Below are 18,281 nucleotides of genomic sequence, written 5' to 3'. Positions count from 1 at the left end.
CGTGAGAAGGTGGCCCGTGTACCTTCAAACATAAGTAATTATACTGTCTAAGTATGTTTTGGATCAATCTCAGATTACAGGACTGGGAGGTTATTGTTGAGCCAGTTCGATTTTTAAAAGGTGCTAGGTTTGTTAATATGGTGATTTGAGATCAGAATTCTTTGGATCCAGATCAGTACAAAAATTGAGACAATAATGGATCCACATCAGTAAACAGTGTGGATAATACCAAGGAATTGATATTTCAGATGACTTACCCAGCATTAATACATTTACAATTGGCGCCAGAAAGCACACCACGGGTGCACCCTGGAACGGGACAGGTCCCAATGAGTTAACTGGACCAAACACCTGAAATGAGAAAGTCTTTACATGTCTTTGAATAGAATGATTTTATATTACGTCATTTATCTCTTACTACAAGGTAAAGTACCGACAGAATTGTCATATACTGTTCTAATTGTATATTTGTGCTTGAAATCTCCTGGACGGCAGTTTTGAGGGAAATGTATTTCTTGAATAATTATCCAGTAGAGGGCAGCCTTGCCTATTTGTTGCAAAGTAACTGAAACATTTTTTTTTGGATGTTTAAAAAAACATAAAATTTCACCAACATCCCTTGGAAAAAAAGGAGTGATATTCCCACGATTTTTGAAGTTTTCTGCTTTCGACTGCCGGAGTTTGTGATATTTATCAGTATTGTAAAATTGATTGTTTTCCTTTTGGGCATGAGAATGAACTTTTATTTAATTGTAGCATGAATCAAAGGAAGTTTCGATTTTCCACTGTCCCATTTTGAATATGCTGCGCAGTTTAATGCACGTTTCGTTTTTGTTTCCGTGTTTGAATAAGGAATAAAACATTAAAATCGTATGAGGCACAATGGACGTTCTCCTTTTGCACGTTTACGTGAGAAAAATAGCTCGATTCGTTTTCCTCCAACTTGATTAGCTGGTATTCAGATAAAGCCCTTCAGCCTTACAAAGATACAGCCTGATTCAAACTGTTATAGATTGTGACCACTCACTTAATGCAAGTATTTGTGCTTCCTGCATAGAAGAAGAATAACGTGGGACTGAAGTGTTTCATGATGGTTTTCGCCCTAAAGCCACCCTGAAGAGGATACGTTACTGCAGCTTTCATCCATTTAATAGTATAAATAATAGGTTCGCGAAAAATGGAGTGCACTCGTTGAACAATATTTTTTGCCCTGTTGAGACACAACAGCTAGGTTTGCCATTTCCAGAAGTGAACTTCTTCGTTGGAACACGTTGTATGACTGGAATTTTAAAAGGAGATAAAATTACAATTTAAGCAATATGTTTCTGTCATGCTTCACTTCCCTCCCTTCATCAAAATCGCGAACTTATATGGAGGGGAAGATTTGTTACACATGAGTTCTGCTGTTTCTGTAATAAACCCCCAGTGATATTTCATAAATAATGTAAATTATTATTTATGTAAGTGTGTGCTTAATGTTGTCATTGATTAATACACTGTATAGCTCATTAGATTTCGATTATGAAAGATTTGATGCTAATTGAGGTAGTTATATATCATCTGTTTGACATTTCATCTTATAATTTGAACGGGCAAAATTACTATAATTAAAAACTCAGGTATCGAATTTTATTTTTAAGGTGATATCTCTCTGCCCGGTTTATTGTATCACCCTGGCTGGCGCCCTGGACGCTTTTTTTTTTAAGTATTACGTTTTCCTGCATCCATCTGGCTTGTTAAAAATATTGGCAGCGTCAGGATGTTTCCCTATCAAGTCCCTTGACTGGGTAACAGCTAGAAAACGTGCGCTCTGTGAAAAACCGGTTCAAGTCCCATTCTTGATCGATTCATCATAATAGCTTTTCTTTTCAAAGTTATTGACCTTTTATTGAATCGTGGCTTAAAACGACAAGGAAAAGAGATCGCTTGGTGTTTGAAACTGATGTAAATTTGACAAGCAAATTGTTCTGAAATGCGAACCTCAAAATCGAAACAGCACGATCTATAGAGACTTTTAAATGACCGATTTTCAGTAGTAGTTCTATCGTTCCAATCTCATTAAGATTAGATATTGAATGCAAATATCAGCGGTGGCTAAAACATGATGTTGAAATTATTGTCAGGAACTGATCATACGTCCTTTTTTTATCAACTTGTTAATGCATCTGAAATCGTTTCTGCTCGGGAAATTATTATTTTCAGGTGTAGCAGTATGTCAACATTTCGAATTTCTTTCATATTTTAAGATCGTATGGTGGAAATTGACTGGTGTCCTTTTGGGGTCTATTGATCGGCATTCAACTGCTGCCATGCAATGTAAGTGCCTGAGTCTTTTGTCATCGACGTCAACACCTGTTGTTGGTAATAAGTAACAAAATCAAATGAAATAAGTTGAATACTGACGTGGTGGGTGGGTGACCTGATACGACTAATGTAAAAAAAAAGTCATGATATTCATATTTCATTCCTACAAGTTGAGAACACGACTTGTTTGTTGGAGATTTAAAAATATTGACTTCAGTAAAAGCTGGCAATTTATATTGTGTGCCATGGAATGTTGCAGTAACCTTTTGATGGAGCAAGAATTCCATCAATCAAAGTGAAAGGTGTCACTTAATTAATCCATCATATATTACAAACAGCTGGTTCTTTTGTTGTACCTGACACTTCATAAACAGACATGGATTAGAGGCAGACACCTGTTTGGAAATAGATCATTTCAGTGATTCGGTGCCTGGGTGCTTGGTCTGCAGCCAAGTGAATGCCCAACGCTCCTTGTGATTGTTTTTAATCTGGCAAAGATATGAGTTGCAATGACCACTTTAATATTAGGAAGTTCACGTTTAGAAAATAGATTGTTGCAGTTATATTGAATCTCTCCTCAGATTGTTTATTTTACTGCCACTCACTCCAGAATCTCAAGGGCCATCAACTTAATGGACACATCAGCGTCCACGGAATTTGAATAGTCCGGTGAGAGGGGAATCAAATCTCGAACACTGGGATGATTAATTCCAACTCCCGACATTTTACTAGAAAATATATTGAGAGTGTTTGAATATTGATTGAAATAGATACTTATTCATCGTCTTATTTTCTAATATTTTATTTTCTAAATGACTTAAGACGACGAATATTTAGAATACCGTGAGACGTTTCCTTCAGAAGTAAGGATCGTTGAACGATGGAAACGAAGCCTGAAAATTACACATCTGAACTCTGCTCTGAAATAGATTCTTCGGCGGCCACACGAAATATGCGGTGTTTCAGTCAGACGAGATGGTCTTTGGGAAGGGGCACCGGGAGAGGCGACGGTAGATGGTCTTTGGGAAGGGGCACTGGGAGAAGCGACGGTAGATGGTCTTTGGGAAGGGGCACTGGGAGAGGCGACGGTAGATGGTCTTTGGGAAGGGGCACCGGGAGAGGCGACGGTAGATGGTCTTTGGGAAGGGGCACTGGGCGAGGCGACGGTAGATGGTCTTTGGGAAGGGGCACTGGGCGAGGCGACGGTAGATGGTCTTTGGGAAGGGGCACTGGGCGAGGCGACGGTAGATGGTCTTTGGGAAGGGGCACTGGGAGAGGCGACGGTAGATGGTCTTTGGGAAGGGGCACTGGGAGAGGCGACGGTAGATGGTCTTTGGGAAGGGGCACTGGGCGAGGCGACGGTAGATGGTCTTTGGGAAGGGGCACTGGGCGAGGCGACGGTAGATGGTCTTTGGGAAGGGGCACTGGGCGAGGCGACGGTAGATGGTCTTTGGGAAGGGGCACTGGGCGAGGCGACGGTAGATGGTCTTTGGGAAGGGGCACTGGGAGAGGCGACGGTAGATGGTCTTTGGGAAGGGGCACCGGGCGAGGCGACGGTAGATGGTCTTTGGGAAGGGGCATTGGGCGAGGCGACGGTAGATGGTCTTTGGGAAGGGGCACTGGGCGAGGCGACGGTAGATGGTCTTTGGGAAGGGGCACTGGGAGAGGCAACGGTAGATGGTCTTTGGGAAGGGGCACTGGGAGAGGCGACGGTAGATGGTCTTTGGGAAGGGGCACTGGGAGAGGCGACGGTAGATGGTCTTTGGGAAGGGGCACTGGGAGAGGCGACGGTAGATGTCGCTGTGAGGTCGTGACTTCGAAAAAGGAGACCGTGAAGAAACGAAAAGCAGGAATCTTCGCTAAATGTTAGAAGAAGGTTAGCAGAACAGTTACACTTTGTGGACATCACTGCCTTTTGACGTTGCTGTTAGAAAGTTGGGGAAACTGTCCTTTCACCCTTTTCCGTTTCATGAATCCCACCCAACTCGCTGAAGTGACAAGCCTCTATCCTTGCGCTGAGTGGCTTGTCTCCAGAAATTTTTGTTCGGAGGAACTTCATGCACAAAATCAATTGGACATTTTTTCTCCGTCAAATGATAGCTGCAAAAGGAACAGTTTAAAGAAAAATGCTCTTCCACGCAAAAAAAATAAATGGAGCCGCCTCTCAATAGAGATTCCAATTAGGTTTAAGAGCAGTTTATAATAATTGTGGCCCTACCAAGCTGGCGTCATGCAGTCTGCCCAACTATTATTATTTAATGTTCTGCGATGCTCCGTTTTAGGCTCACAAATGCTTGTTTCTCGAAAACTCTTCCTATTTGTTTCCTCCACATAATTCACAAATACTCGAAACCGTTCCCGAAAATCTAATTTGAAGCGTTTACTAGGACAAAAACTGAAGTTTCCTGCATTTTGTTAATTCTTTCGCGTCGGTGGACACAATTGTTCCTTTATCCGGCCAAGATTGTCTTTCCATCTTTAATTGGTGAAATAGCTACAAATCTTTGAGTTTTGATCGTTATTGGGAATGATCATATAAAGTGAAAATTCCGTGTCCTCGCCAGCTGGTTCAACGATTTGAGTCCCGAGGAGGGAGTGGAGTGGCCTATTTCCCATTTCCTCTCACACACATCTGATGGCCATTTGAATATTGATCTCCAAAATTCTTTAAAAACGGAATATTCGAAGTTTGTGAACAGTGGCAAGTTTTTAAACAATTTTAACATCGCGCTTTTTTGGGAAAGCACATTCCACATCACGTGCGCATTCGCATTGTTCTGTTAAACTGGGGAACGGTTTTCATTGAATTAAAACAACTTGGGTGACAGCTGAATTATACAACGATTCGACTATTTTAGGGGGTGAATTTTACATATTATAGTGTTTTGTTTTACCGCGTTCTTCTCAATGTATCCTATATTTTTCCCGCGTCTAACTTTTATGATCTATGTCTGACAACTCAAGACTTCACTTAGCCAATTCGGTAATCGTTGTAGGTTACCTATCTGAAAATTAATTATTGAAGTTAGCCGACGACTTGCGTGACGTCTCGTGTATATATTGTTACAGTCTTTCCAGCCCCGTAGATTTCTTGAGTTGTCTAACCATCATTTCTCATTCGGGGAGTTTCAAATGATGGACAACCGTTTGACCTGCGAGGGGCAAAAGCAATCCAAACTGCTCCTTGATCATTCAGCTGGTCATTGTAACCCTGTGGCCTGTCGTGAAGCGGACCAGTAAGGTTTGCTTTGATCTTCTTTGGTTCGGTCTGGAAAACAATGCTGACTTCTGCCCAGCGCTCACTGAGAACGCATAGCAGAAAAAAGCACCAGCAAACAAGCGTTCCTGGTGTGCAGACACCAGCCCACCTTCCCCTGCAAACTCGCGCACGCACAATGATCTGGAGCAGAACTTGTTATTTCAATTTCGTGACTTTTGCACGGACAAACCCGTCTATTGACAAGTCTGCTGATAAACCTTGACTTTGATTGTGGAGGCCGATTCTCATGTTGCAGATAATCACCCTAATGTTTATGGCGCCTGCTTGTGTGTTTAATATTAGGCAAACCTCAGAATTTTGAGAGAAGATCATGGGACGGATCCTTCAAACTATTGGGGGGGGGGGGGATCTCCGCAGATTTGCAGTTGTGATGCGCGCGTTTGAGAACAAAAGATAATTAAAACTATTTTCTTTCCGATAATTACCTTCTGGTCAATTTAACTGTATAGAGTTTGAAAGAACCTGGGTAAATGAGATCCCGGTCCCAAACGTGTTCCCATGCCCGAGTCTGAGCTCTCTAATTATTCGTTTGGTTTCATTTGCTTCAGACGCTGCAGTGAGTAATCACAAAGAAGTCCGAGAGCATCCTTCAACCTTTTCAATACCCAAGCCAGTGATATTCAAATAACGTTTAAGGGCCATTTGACTGGGAACATAAGCATTTCAAATTCAACATTAGCATACATTTACTGCGTCTGAAAAGCAATGAAACAGTTGCCTTCATAACATAAAAAAAGCAAGGTTATCAAATCGAGGGCCCCATTACCCCCCCCCCCCCCACCAACGCTCACATTTTATCTTGAAATAGTTTTTTTAAATTCGTTTGACATGCAAATATGTCCAGTTAATTTGAAAAATTAAAATTGATCTTCAGTGACGCTTTGTCGCGAGAAGTCTCAAGAGTTTTACTCGGACAAAGTTCAAGGGAACAAATGATGTCTAAGAGATTAATTGGATATTTGATAAGACATGAATCTCTAATCGGAGTACAAGGCACTGGGGGCTGCTATGTATTCCAAGTCAAAATTACTAACATTTAACATGCTTTCCATTAAGGCATGAAATGTTTGCTACGGGGTATTAACTGTTCTATTCCACAGAGAACTCGGCTGAACCCCCATCCTAACAGCATTGTAATCGCTTTGGACGTCAAACATGTTCATTCAAACGACTTATAAAAACAGGTAATAGTATACGCAAAGAAACTATTCTGCAATTGTCTAAATCTATAGCTGAATAAGCAATTGGAATTTCTTCATGTTTGAAAACCATTTGATCTGTTGATATCAAGTGCGTTCGATTGAGTTTAGCAGATACCCTGTTAATATTTGGGGCTAAAAAAAAGGTAACAAAGAAATGTCCCAAGTTTTTTACTTGCACAATTTATTTATACAGATAGATGCATATAATACTTTAGGCGGCGCAGATTTGCTATTCATATAGTATGTGGACGAGCTGATTAATATGTAATTTATTACATATCGACTTTCACAAAGTGCATCAATATCATATATTTCCCAGTTTCAAGTGCGACCCGGTCACAAAATAGTTTTATGGAACACTTACAAGAAAAAAAAGAGAAAACACAGGACATTTTGAACTTTTTTTCTGTACATAGAATGTTAAACAATCTTATACATAGAGAAATAAGTCCCAAGCATTTGATGCACATTTGCTCACCTCCTTCTAAGATGAAGCTTCGGTCAGAGCACAGGGCTTAGAACTCCAGGTACTTTAGAGTCATTTTGGACACGCTTTAATAATTTCCCATGGCAGGGTTTAGATTTAGGAATCATTTTGTACCGGGGGGGCTGCCTTGATCGCTCTATTGGAGTGTATAGCCTCCATTGGGATATCTGGCGATTCTGATCTGGGGGTCTCCAAGTTGCTGGTGTCGGTGTCACTGTCGCTGCCCTTTTTGCCGCCGCCGCTGTGTGTTTTGATGTGTTTACTTAGGTGGTCGCTTCTCATAAAGCGTTTGTTGCAGACCGGACAGGCGAAGCGCTTCTCTCCCGTGTGGGTTCTCAAATGTCTCTGCAACTCGTCCGATCGCGTGAAGCGTTTGCCGCAGAACAACCAGTTACATACGAAAGGTCTCTCACCGGTGTGCCACCGTAAGTGTGCCTTGAGGTGAGACGTCTTGCCGTAGACTTTCCCGCAGCCTGGAATGTGACAGCTGTGCAAGCCCTTCCTCCGAAGGCTGGCTCCTGCAGGTCCAAGGCGCTCGGCCTCCTGGCAGTTGGGGCAATCGCAGGTTGCTCTGCCGGAATATCGTCGGGAGGACCTGGCTGAGCTCCCCAGTGCAGACGGACCGGAAATCATGGAGTTCGCCGTGATTCCAGCCGAGGTGGAATCCGTATAAGATGGAATCATAGGCTTGAAGCCATCTTGGGCGAGGAGGTGTTGGCCAGTGGACAACAGGTGAGAAGCGGTGGAACCGAGTCCGGTGGAACTGAAGGCGGAATGGCTCAGAGTGGAGAAGTCTGCGTTGTAAGTGCTAAGCTGGGTGTGCAGGGAAGCCTGGGCTGTCCCGGAGTGCAGGGCGGGCTGGAGTCCCCCATTCGGGTTCTGAACTTCCAGCCAGCTGGGGTTCGTGTGCGCGTCCCACCAGGTGGAAGCCCCGCTGCCAACTTCGCCAGAAAGGCTCGGATGGAACCCGGACTTGTACCACGATTCATATGGATGAGCCATCCCGACCCTCGGGTACATTCCCTGGAGAGTGTCAGCGGAAGAATGGACTTTGGAGATGAAAGCCGATTGCCCCGTGTCTTGCGGGTTGACACTCGCGGAGACGGAATTGGAGAACAGATTGTATTCGGTGCTAAATGCAGAAGACGTCGGAGAAGTGGAAGCTAAACAGAAGGCGCTGTTCCCGGAGCCGTTGCTCACGGAAAAACTGTTGCTGATACCGCCTGAAGCTCGACTGTTGGCCACGCTGAATCCTGTCAGGCCTGATCCCAAATTACAATTGGAGACAGAACGTTTCCACGGGTGAAATCCGCCTTTCCCAAATGCACTGGATTCTGGCAGAGTGGTCAATGGGCTTGTGTTGCCAATCTTGTTACAAGTTGCGGCCAGCATTGCCAACGGAGTGGTTCCAAATCTGGGTTCTTCCTGGTGGGTCGAAAATGGAAACAAAAAACACCAAATACAATCATTGAAAAACTATCTCCAAAGTTTCTGTATTTTCCGCTTCTTTAAAATCAATCACTGCAACGTCTAACTGTCCGCAAACTATTACGACATATCCGAAGAAGCTTATTTACCATTAAGTTTTCGCAACTTACCCCAAGTATCGAAGTTGCCATGACCGTTTCTTTCTTTTGCTGTGCAATGTCTTAAAATTCAAGGGAACTCAACGGTCACAGTTGAGGATGATGTCGACTTACTGCCTTGTTCTCCGGACTACTCGACCTAATTGTAGTGAGCGCACCCTTTGAAGTACCGCTGTGGACCTCTTAGCCAATCAAACATTTCATTACACGGACAGGGCGAATAGTCAGCCACTCAGAGTGCCCGGCACACCGCGAAAGAAGGTCACAGCCAATCACGGGATCTGGAACTGGGCAGCACGCGTCAATCACCCGTTGCAGCTTCTCAGTGCTCTCCACGTTGATGTAAATAGTACATTCAAGTTCGCTTAGACAGTACACGGTCATTCAGCAGCCAGTTTGATCCATTGCCAGATATTACGAGCCTCGAGTATTACGAAATGTTTTAGTATGCCGAACATTTTCAAAGGGGTGGAGAGAAAATGGGCCCTTCATCAGTTGAAGGAGGGCCTCCAAACTTGTTTGCTTTCCAATTGAAATAGTATCTTGACCGAAACACAAACGTGGCATTGATGCAATTTGGGGGGTGAAACCTCTGGTGGGGATCAGGATTGTGGCATTCCCCGCACTCTCTTGTGGTTGCGAACATCTTATTTAAGATTCTCTGTGCTAATTTATCCGATGATTTCTGAATGCCATTCCAGAGCATTTACTGAAACCTACTTCGAGAATTAAAATCATTTTTTTTTAATGGATCAGATGTTACTCTCGACTTGTGGCTATTTGCATTTACTTTGCCACGGTTATTAATCTGTCAGGTTGCGATTTTGTTGTTCCATTTTTTTCTGTGTGGGGGGAGGAAGAGGGGGAGAGGTGTGGAAGAATAATTTCAACTCCGACTAAACTATGTCGAAAGACTTAATGGACGTGTACATAAACGGCCAAATTATATCCTTGGCTTCGATGTAAATGTTTCACGTGCATGCAATTCCGATTGGTTTTGCAAAGTGAAAAGAGCGTTAAAAAATGCATGCCGACTGCACAGAGGCTCAACTCAATTGTTTGTGTAAGTAAAAATAGCGGAAGAAGAACTGGAGATGAGTATTAGAGAGTTAAACTTGTGTCAAGATCCAGAGTGCGAATGGCAGATCTGAATTAGTAACCGCACGTTGGTCTCAAGCCTGAAACGAACTAAAGCTTATCCTTGGGGGCTGAGATCTTCATCAAAATGACGCTGTGGTTCTGGTTCTTGTTTGATCTGCTGAGAGCAAGAGCGAAGCTGTTTAGACTTGCCCTTATTGGAGCAGGTGAATATGGCTGTGGACTGTGTTTCAAGGTGGTCAGTCTGTTTATTTCTGCAATGTCTGCTGGGTTTTACCGACAGCCGTGATTACAAGATGTCACTGAGGCGTTTCCACCCGGCCCAGGGGCAGGAGAGGGAGGGAGGGAAGGAGAAAGGCATTTTTTGTGTGTCGAAGGAGGCTGATTGACGGTGTAACAAGCGAATTTGTGAAGAATCGTTTTGTTCTTATTCATTTTGTTTGAACAAGTGGTCAAGGGGTGTAAAGATCTGGGTTCTTAAATCTCGACAAACATCGTCAGTTAAAAGACTTCTCAGTATGTGTACCCCGTGGATTAATTGAGAGGCCTTCGTTTTATAAACATTGGTTTTAACAGTCATCTGGGAGTGAAATAATTCAGATTGCTAATAGAACCTGAAAAAAAACTTCGAGTCGGTGAGCATTTTGAAACATTAATCCGCGAGGAGGGAGAATTTAGAACTTTTAAGAACCATGAGCAGAACGTGGCTTGAAATGGAGAATCGTGCAATTATGCGAGTTAGTTTTGCAAACGGTTAAAACATTTAGAGGTAATGACAATCTAACAAAGGCCTGGTGCCGAGTGAGTGTAATCGCTTAGGACTCATCATCCTTTTTAAAAGTTAAAGCAATTTCAGGAGGAGAGATGCTTTCAGTAACTGCTTTACATTATTCAAAACGGCCCAAATAATACTATTACGGGGTTTGAATGCTGCCAGTCAGCAGACGTGCAATTTATCGAAAACCTTTAATGTGCCCAAATACCACAGTCTTGATAAGGTACTGAAGCTCAACCATTTTCTTCGACTCTCTGCACAAATTTCGAAAATTGCTGCCCATAATAATCATCCCAATTTGAGGAGACGGCAATTAGTACTATTAAACCTGGCTTCTGCATAAACAAATTGAATAGAAATGCAACCAGTTACTTTGTCACAAAGGAAATTCAGTTCCATAAATGCTTTTCTTGATCACGTTTCTCATTCTGCTCGTGGAAAATCAGATTTAAAGTTTATTTTAACGACTGTTGAACGTTTCAAGTAGTCTGGTGAGGAGAAAATGATTTCACTTTGACATCAATTGGACACTATATACTTGAGTATAGTTGGAAGCTTTTAACCCCTCGCCATGTTTACAGTATTTTTTTTCCGATACCTTTAATAGCCCATTTGTACTTAATGATTTTTAAAAAAGTAGCGATTTGTAACTTTAAGAATGTAACGTCAAATTAATTCAATTCGACATAGGTTTTGCCAATTTTAGTTTGAAGAAACATTTCTTCCATTCTTGACCATCTCAATTCTACTAGGTTCGGGGAAAACGCTCTCAGACATTTGGGTCTGAAATGATAAGCACAGACGTTGTTGTCTCCATGTTGAGACAAGCCGCCATCAAAACACATTTCTATTGCAAGACAAGTTCCCACACCTTCATCGCTTCAAGTTGGTTAAAACCTTTATTTTCACTTTTGCAATCTTCAGGTGTAATTAAGCAAACATAATTTGTTGTTGATTGGCCTTGCCCAGGTCAACTCCTCGATTCAATTTGTTCCTTGTTGGTCAAAGTTAACGATAACGGAGTCTAAAATTCAAGCAGAAATGCGATTTAAAAATAAAATCGGCACAGAGGGAGTTTCAAAATTCTCACTGCAGAATATTATTTCTGTTATCAATAACCCCGTTTTATGGGGTGCCCAGTATTTTATGAGTTATCTTTTGTTTCAAACAATACTTCATTGATCTTCAAATCCAATTAAAATTGGATCACATCAAGGGAATTCTTAGTTTTTAATGATCGGCTTAAAATACCGTGGAATCATTACAGACATCAATAAGAAAATACCGTTGAAGTACACTGCGGACAAAGAACAGATACATGTGATTGAGTCTGCTTTGTTATCTTGTCCCTGTGAATGGAAGTTTGATTCACCCACGTTTTGGGAAAACCCCCGGGCCTCTCGCGAAAGACTCCGAAAGGCGAAAGCAGTGAGAAGTGGCAGGTTGCCGAAGATGAAGGCTCCATCTGGGATGCAGGGTTTGAATTCGAGTGATTATGCACAGATCGCCCTCATTCATTCATCAGCTGATCAGTAAGTGACGCTGTCAACGCTTGGCAAAACACGGTGGTGATCAGGCAAATTATTGCAAATGAGTCGCAATATTCTGATCTGAAGTGGCCCCAGAGTAACGACCGACCCACTCGATCAAGTCTTCCACCATCACGTGTTGTTGAAAGTATAAACAAACAACATTTATAAATATTTATTCGGGCTCGCAACTGTTGGCCGAAGTGTCAAGACCACCCCGAGCAGTTTTATTTTGTGGCTGGACCTCGTGTTTGGATCTGTGGCGGTCCCGGCCTCACTGGGGATGTGATTTAACGGTCGGTGCCGGTCATAAACCAGGAGGAAGAGACGGGGAATTCAATAGAACGGGTGAGATGTTATTTCGGGATTGCCGAAGAAATGTCAACCTTTCCGTCTTGTAGCCGCCATGTGTGAGGTTAAGGTAAGGTGGAAGAAAATGAATAGGTCGATTTCTTCAAAGTCGTTTTTCTCCAGAGTTGGTTTTTGTTCCTGGTCCGCCTGGTGTCCACGGGTCGCGCCGCCGCCTCTTCTCGGGCTCCGGGCAATACGCGCAGCCACAAACACGGTCCAGGCGCATGAACTCACCTTGGGGCGAGAAGCCGAGTCGCACTGAAGTCGGCACCAAGGCCCGATGATCTATCTGCGCGGGGTGGTTTTGACTGAATTTCCTCTGAAGGCTGGAAGTGAACGATCTCCGAGTCCAGGCAAAAGCCATATCCGAAATCTGGGCAACAGATGCATCTGAATCTCTGAATCCTAACGTTAGAAACGTTACCTCCAACGGATTGGACAGGAGCGCCGACTTTTCCACTGGTTTTCAATTCTATTCCACCTTTCAAAGGTACCAACCCCCCTCCTCCCCCCGAAAACGAACTGTGCGTGTTTGGGATTTGACACTAAGATTCGCCTAACAGGGATCTGCGATGAGCTTATTGCACAAAGAAGCTTCAGTCCACTCGTCCAGGCCTCGTTGTCTGAGCCCCAAACACTGAGGAGCTCCACCGCGCTTCCAGGTTTATTTCCCACTCATTGTCTTATTGCACCTCATGACGTGGCGGCTTTCCATTTTCCCCTAAGGTATCTGGGTGAGTTCCTACAAGTGTTCATCAACCTTGGCTACGGTCGTGATCTTTTCGTTTAGGAAAGAGCACAGCATGACAGGTTTTAGTCAAAGCAAGCCAATTCTTAGAAGAGCTTCCGGACCTCAATTATCTGGCGCTATTAGAAGTCCTTTGTGTGGTTCTCAAAATGATGCAATTCGAATAATAAGTGTTTAAAAATACAATCGGACAGTTGAAGTCTTAATGCCCATCACGGAAAAACACTTGCAGTTCCATTTGACGTTCACTAATGAAGCGTTATTATACTTTTAATGTCTTAACATTCGTTATTTCAACAAGCTGGAAGTGTCACCTGAAGACATCACGTTATTCTGAAATCAATTCAATGTGCAGTGTGAGGAAGTAACTTCTCCGGATTTCCCTTTCTAACAGGCCACATTTGCCACATTTAATTTAAGAAGATGGATTTTCTTAGCTCGTGTTTTTTCTTGCATCTTTTTTAATTTGGTGCTAATATTCTTATTAATTAATCAGCAAGCTTCAGAATGGCTGACAAAAGGGTCAGTCTTTTCATTGATGTTTTCGGTCATTTTTTTTATAGCTTTTGCAAAAGTTATTCGGCTGTGCTTTTATAGTCAGTCTTAGAATATTAGACTTAACAAAAAGAAAGATGTTATTATCATATTTATTATAAAAAATTCTTTCTGGCCCCCACAGAATGAGTTTGATTTGCAACATCATTTATAAACAGTGCAACTAATTTAAATCTTAAAATAAATCTGAAAAAGTGCGCATGTGGACCTTGTCCCGCACCTCGACTTCCTCAGGAGTTTGTGGAGGTCAGAAACCTTGGCACATTTCTGCAGATGTGTCGTGGAAAGTGTGCTGGCCAGATGTAGGGGGCATCTCTGAGCGGAATGCCTTCAAAATGGTAGTGGACGCCACTGAGTACATCACAAGCAGAACCCTCCCCCGCCAGCGAGAAAATCGCTATGGAATGCTGGCATCCGAGAGCAGCAACAATCATCGAGGATCCACACCTCCCAGGATATGCTCTGTTCTCATTGCTGCCGTCAGGGAAGTGGTAGAGGTGGCACAAGACTCGTGCTATCAGGTTCAGGAACAGTTGCTACCCCTCTACCATCAGACTCCTAAACCAGAAACTCAGAGATTCATTTAAGAACTCTCACTTTGCACATTATTTAGTACTGATTTTTTTTCTGTATTGCAGTCAGTTGACATTTTTTGTTCACTTTTCTCTGTTGGATACATCACTTTTCTTGAGTCCAGTTTTTTACACTATGGATAAGTAGAAATTCTGCCTGAACTGCAGGCAAAAGAATCTCAGGGGTGTATGTGATGTCATGTATGTACTCTGACAATAAATTTGAACTTTGATTAGCTCAAAATTATGAGAAGTGTAATAAAACTGTAAAGCATTCATTTCTACAGAGTTCCGATAGTCTGTATTGTGCTGTGTGATTATAAGTTGTGGATGTTTCCAAGTCTTTCTCTGCTGAGATATTTTCTGGAAACCAGGAGATATCTACGTGGCTTGTAAAATTCAACCTCGGTGTCAGAATAGCTGGGGATATGTCTCTGATTAAAAATTACTTTTCATTTTTGAGGGCAAGAGTTCTGAGTTTTGATGTTAACCTGCTCTCAGAATATGATAAAGTGAATGCACAGACAATAGACAAATAGTTGAATAGAGAAGAAAAAATAAAGGTTTGAGTGGTACAGAGCAATTAGTTCGACTGAAGAAAGTAGGGTACTGAAGGGACAATTGTTATAATCATATACATTTGGATTTATATTTAAGTATCATATAAAAATGTGTAAATGATACCCAAGGATGGAGTATCATTGAGTATTGAGTATACCAAGGAACAATGCAAAACTGTACAAATAGCCAATTAATTGTTAAATTACCTTTAACAAAAGTGTGAGTTGATCACTTACAAGGCTAGGGGGTAGGTCAGATTTTAAAAACTAAAAAAAAATCTCAAACCCTATTCCAATTTACCCACTGTCAATTTTAAGAGCCAGAGTGGAAGGCAAGCTACCACCTCTCTCCCTCTTTGGGGAGGGATGGTTGAACATTTATTATCATGAAGCTTGCCTTGAGTTTAAACATTCCTTCATATTTAACCTGACTTGCCTGGTTTACATAACATTTAGAATTATGGCAGCTAAAGAGAGACAAGGACTGCATTTCTGAATAATTAAGTGGTATTCCTGCATTTCTTGAGAGATATGGAGTGTTTTCTTGACCTTGATCAGGCCATATCATCAAGTCTAACAGGTGGCCTTCATTCCTGTCTTTCCAGACAACCACAATTTCTGTCTGGATTAGCACTTGATCAGGATCTGGGATTATGTATCTCTTGGTGTCATCCCCTTGGGATGGATCAGACCACCTATTCTCTCCACTAAGATTAGTTGACTCTTCCGAGTATTGTACCTTCCCAAAGTCGTCAACCACTCCTCAAGATCTATACTTTCCTCCTTCTACCAGCCTGAGTCTGTTCTCTGATTCTGTTCCTAAATTGTGGTCTCTTCCATCGAATTGCTTACCCGTAAGAAGGTCGGTATTGTTAAATTAATTCTCCTTTGGTTGAAAAACCAGCTGGAAAATGGTTGCAAGATGCAATGTTAAAACTGCACAGCACAGTGAAAATATTGGTTCCCTGTTAACCTAGTTACCTTCTTTCACATTATCCCATTCCTGCACAGGTCAGTCATAACACTTAATGCACAAGATCAGAAACCGTATTCCATCTTGGGGAGAATCCAAAATTAATAGCCTTAAAATCAATATATTAAAGTATTTAATTCAATTTTTTTCAAACTCCTCCCCCCCCCCACCCCGAACTCTCATTTCACCTTAAGCAATCCCTATGGCATAAGTGCTTTGTGATTAGTAAGGGATTGCTTAAGGTGGTATGTGAGTGGAAAGAAAGTTTGAAAACCACTGTTCTAATCATCCCTAATTAACTCATTATATGAATGGTTTCATAACTCTAAAATGAGCCCATGACAATTTTTCTCAAGCAAACTATTTCCGTAACATTTGGGTCCAGAGCAATGGTCTAGAGGGGCAGTTTGAAAACCACTGATCTAATTCAACAAATATCAACACTTTTCTACTCAGAGTTTCTAGACTTGAATTTGCAGCCATAAGAAGCTCCTGAGAAAATAGCTCAGATGCTTTCAAAAGGAAACTAGATGAGTGCATGAGAGAAAAAGGATTAAAAAGATATGCTGACAGGATAACACTGATAGATGGAAAGGGAAGATATGTGAGTGGCGCATACATACGTCTGTGGATTGGCTGCCACAAATCCAAGATATTCTGTCATTCTAAGTAGGGCATCAACTTGAATTCTTGGCAATATTTGAATATATTCAGTGAATGGTGCATAGGATCAGAAAATGAGTGGCCTTGTCCCTTTGAAAAGGGGATGTATCTCTTAGGGTAAGTTGCACTTCCTATCATCATTTTGATGTCTTGCTGGAGGTGTTTAAGAGTATGATGGGAAAGTATTCAGTAGGCATAGACAAGGATGACTGAAATGGTCAATATTAAGAGTTTTAACCTCAAAAAGGAGAAAGGGTGAGTTCAGCATTTCTTTTTCAATTACTATCAGTTGTGTCTTGTTATGTATGTTTTACCTCTTCATCCACTCTTTTCAGTTATTCATTCCAAACACACTATTAATATCCAACAATGTGCAAGATGTGGCTTCTCTCTATCTCATTTTATAAATATTCACCCTTCTTTTCCCAGCCATTCATAATATAATCAGTATTCTGTCCTCAGAGTGATATTTGCAAAAGCAGTAACTCCTCTCAGGACTTCTTCCTGACTTTATATGCCAGACAGTTGGTTTTCTATTCATTATTTTCCCATCCTGATAACATTCAGTCTCAGTCTTATGCAATGTTGTCCCATTGTCCCTTAGTCAATATTAATGAGAATTTACCATCTGTTATCCAACACATCTCATTACTCTCAGTGACATCAGAAAGAAACAGAGAGCTGAAGGTTATCCCAGCATCACACTGCTCATAGTAGCTCCAAAGATATGCCATCTTAAATAGGAGATGGGAAGTTAATGTAGGGCCCTCACAAATACCTGGTAATGAAGTAATATCTCATGCAGTCACATGTATTCAACCCTCACTTGTGGAGTTGAGGTGAGCAACAACTGAAAATAATGCAGTGGACACTAAAAATCTTAGTTTCTTATATTAACAGTTCTAATACATCTCTCACTTCTGAAAAATCCTCCCAAGAGAATGTACCAGCTCAGATACTCGTACTTCAGTAGGAAAGATAATTAGATTTTCAGTTGGTGACTGAGATATAAAAAATGAGCAAGTACAAATGGTGCAGATGGGGGAAAACTATAAAATCTGTGCTGGAGGGTGCAATATGCATAAGCATGAATGAGATATAGAATGACAGGGATATTTGACAAATACTCTGGGAAAGCAGCAGGGGAAACATGAGGTAGGGAGTTACACTGGATGTGTTTGGAGAGACAAGAAGAATTTGATGAAGCAGGAGAGGCATACGTCTTGCAGTTTTAGCTTTTATTCATGGGAAGAATGGTTTCTCACATGGAACATGAAATCTGACAATCTCATAATCAGTCTATCATTCTAAATAGAGCATCAATTTGAATTATTGGCAATATTTGAATATACTTCAACTCATGGATGGGTTGGAAATGGATGGCCCAGTTGATTTTTTTTTAAAAAGGGAATGTATCTCTTAATGCAATGCAATGCATAAAGGGGGTGCATACCATGAATACAAGTGTGATTTTTTTTTCTCCCCCCCCCCCCCTAAATAAGGTGAGATTGCCAAACAAGACAGGGGTCCATGGTATTACAACATGGGTAAAACATGGATAGATGATTGGCTGACTGGAAGAAGGCAAAGAGTGGGAA

The 18,281-nt window shown here is 41.8% G+C and overlaps 2 protein-coding genes across 5 annotated transcripts in view; one reads left to right on the top strand and one right to left on the bottom strand.

The window, feature by feature from the left end:
- The first annotated feature begins 5,096 nt into the window (after positions 1 to 5,096).
- The window catches only part of ola1 (Obg-like ATPase 1), a 270,802-nt gene continuing 257,617 nt past the window's right edge, over positions 5,097 to 18,281 (top strand). For 2 of the 4 annotated variants that reach the window (XM_069935753.1, XM_069935751.1), the window contains exons 1-2: positions 5,097 to 5,165; positions 6,685 to 6,768. The gene's annotated coding sequence lies outside the window, so the exon portion shown is untranslated. The remainder of the gene's footprint in view (positions 5,166 to 6,684; positions 6,769 to 18,281) is intronic. The other 2 variants (XM_069935756.1, XM_069935755.1) reach the window with 2 other exon arrangements.
- On the bottom strand, positions 7,037 to 8,892 carry sp9 (sp9 transcription factor). Its single transcript, XM_069930537.1, has 2 exons — positions 8,872 to 8,892; positions 7,037 to 8,698 (listed from the first exon to the last, which is right to left on the bottom strand). Exons 1-2 carry the CDS (start codon positions 8,890 to 8,892, stop codon positions 7,370 to 7,372), a joined length of 1,350 nt encoding a protein of 449 aa, XP_069786638.1. The 3' UTR covers positions 7,037 to 7,369.

The sequence above is a fragment of the Narcine bancroftii genome, chromosome 4 (assembly GCF_036971445.1).
Source record: "Narcine bancroftii isolate sNarBan1 chromosome 4, sNarBan1.hap1, whole genome shotgun sequence".
Taxonomy (NCBI): domain Eukaryota; kingdom Metazoa; phylum Chordata; class Chondrichthyes; order Torpediniformes; family Narcinidae; genus Narcine; species Narcine bancroftii.
This window is presented reverse-complemented; position numbering and strand designations above follow the sequence as displayed.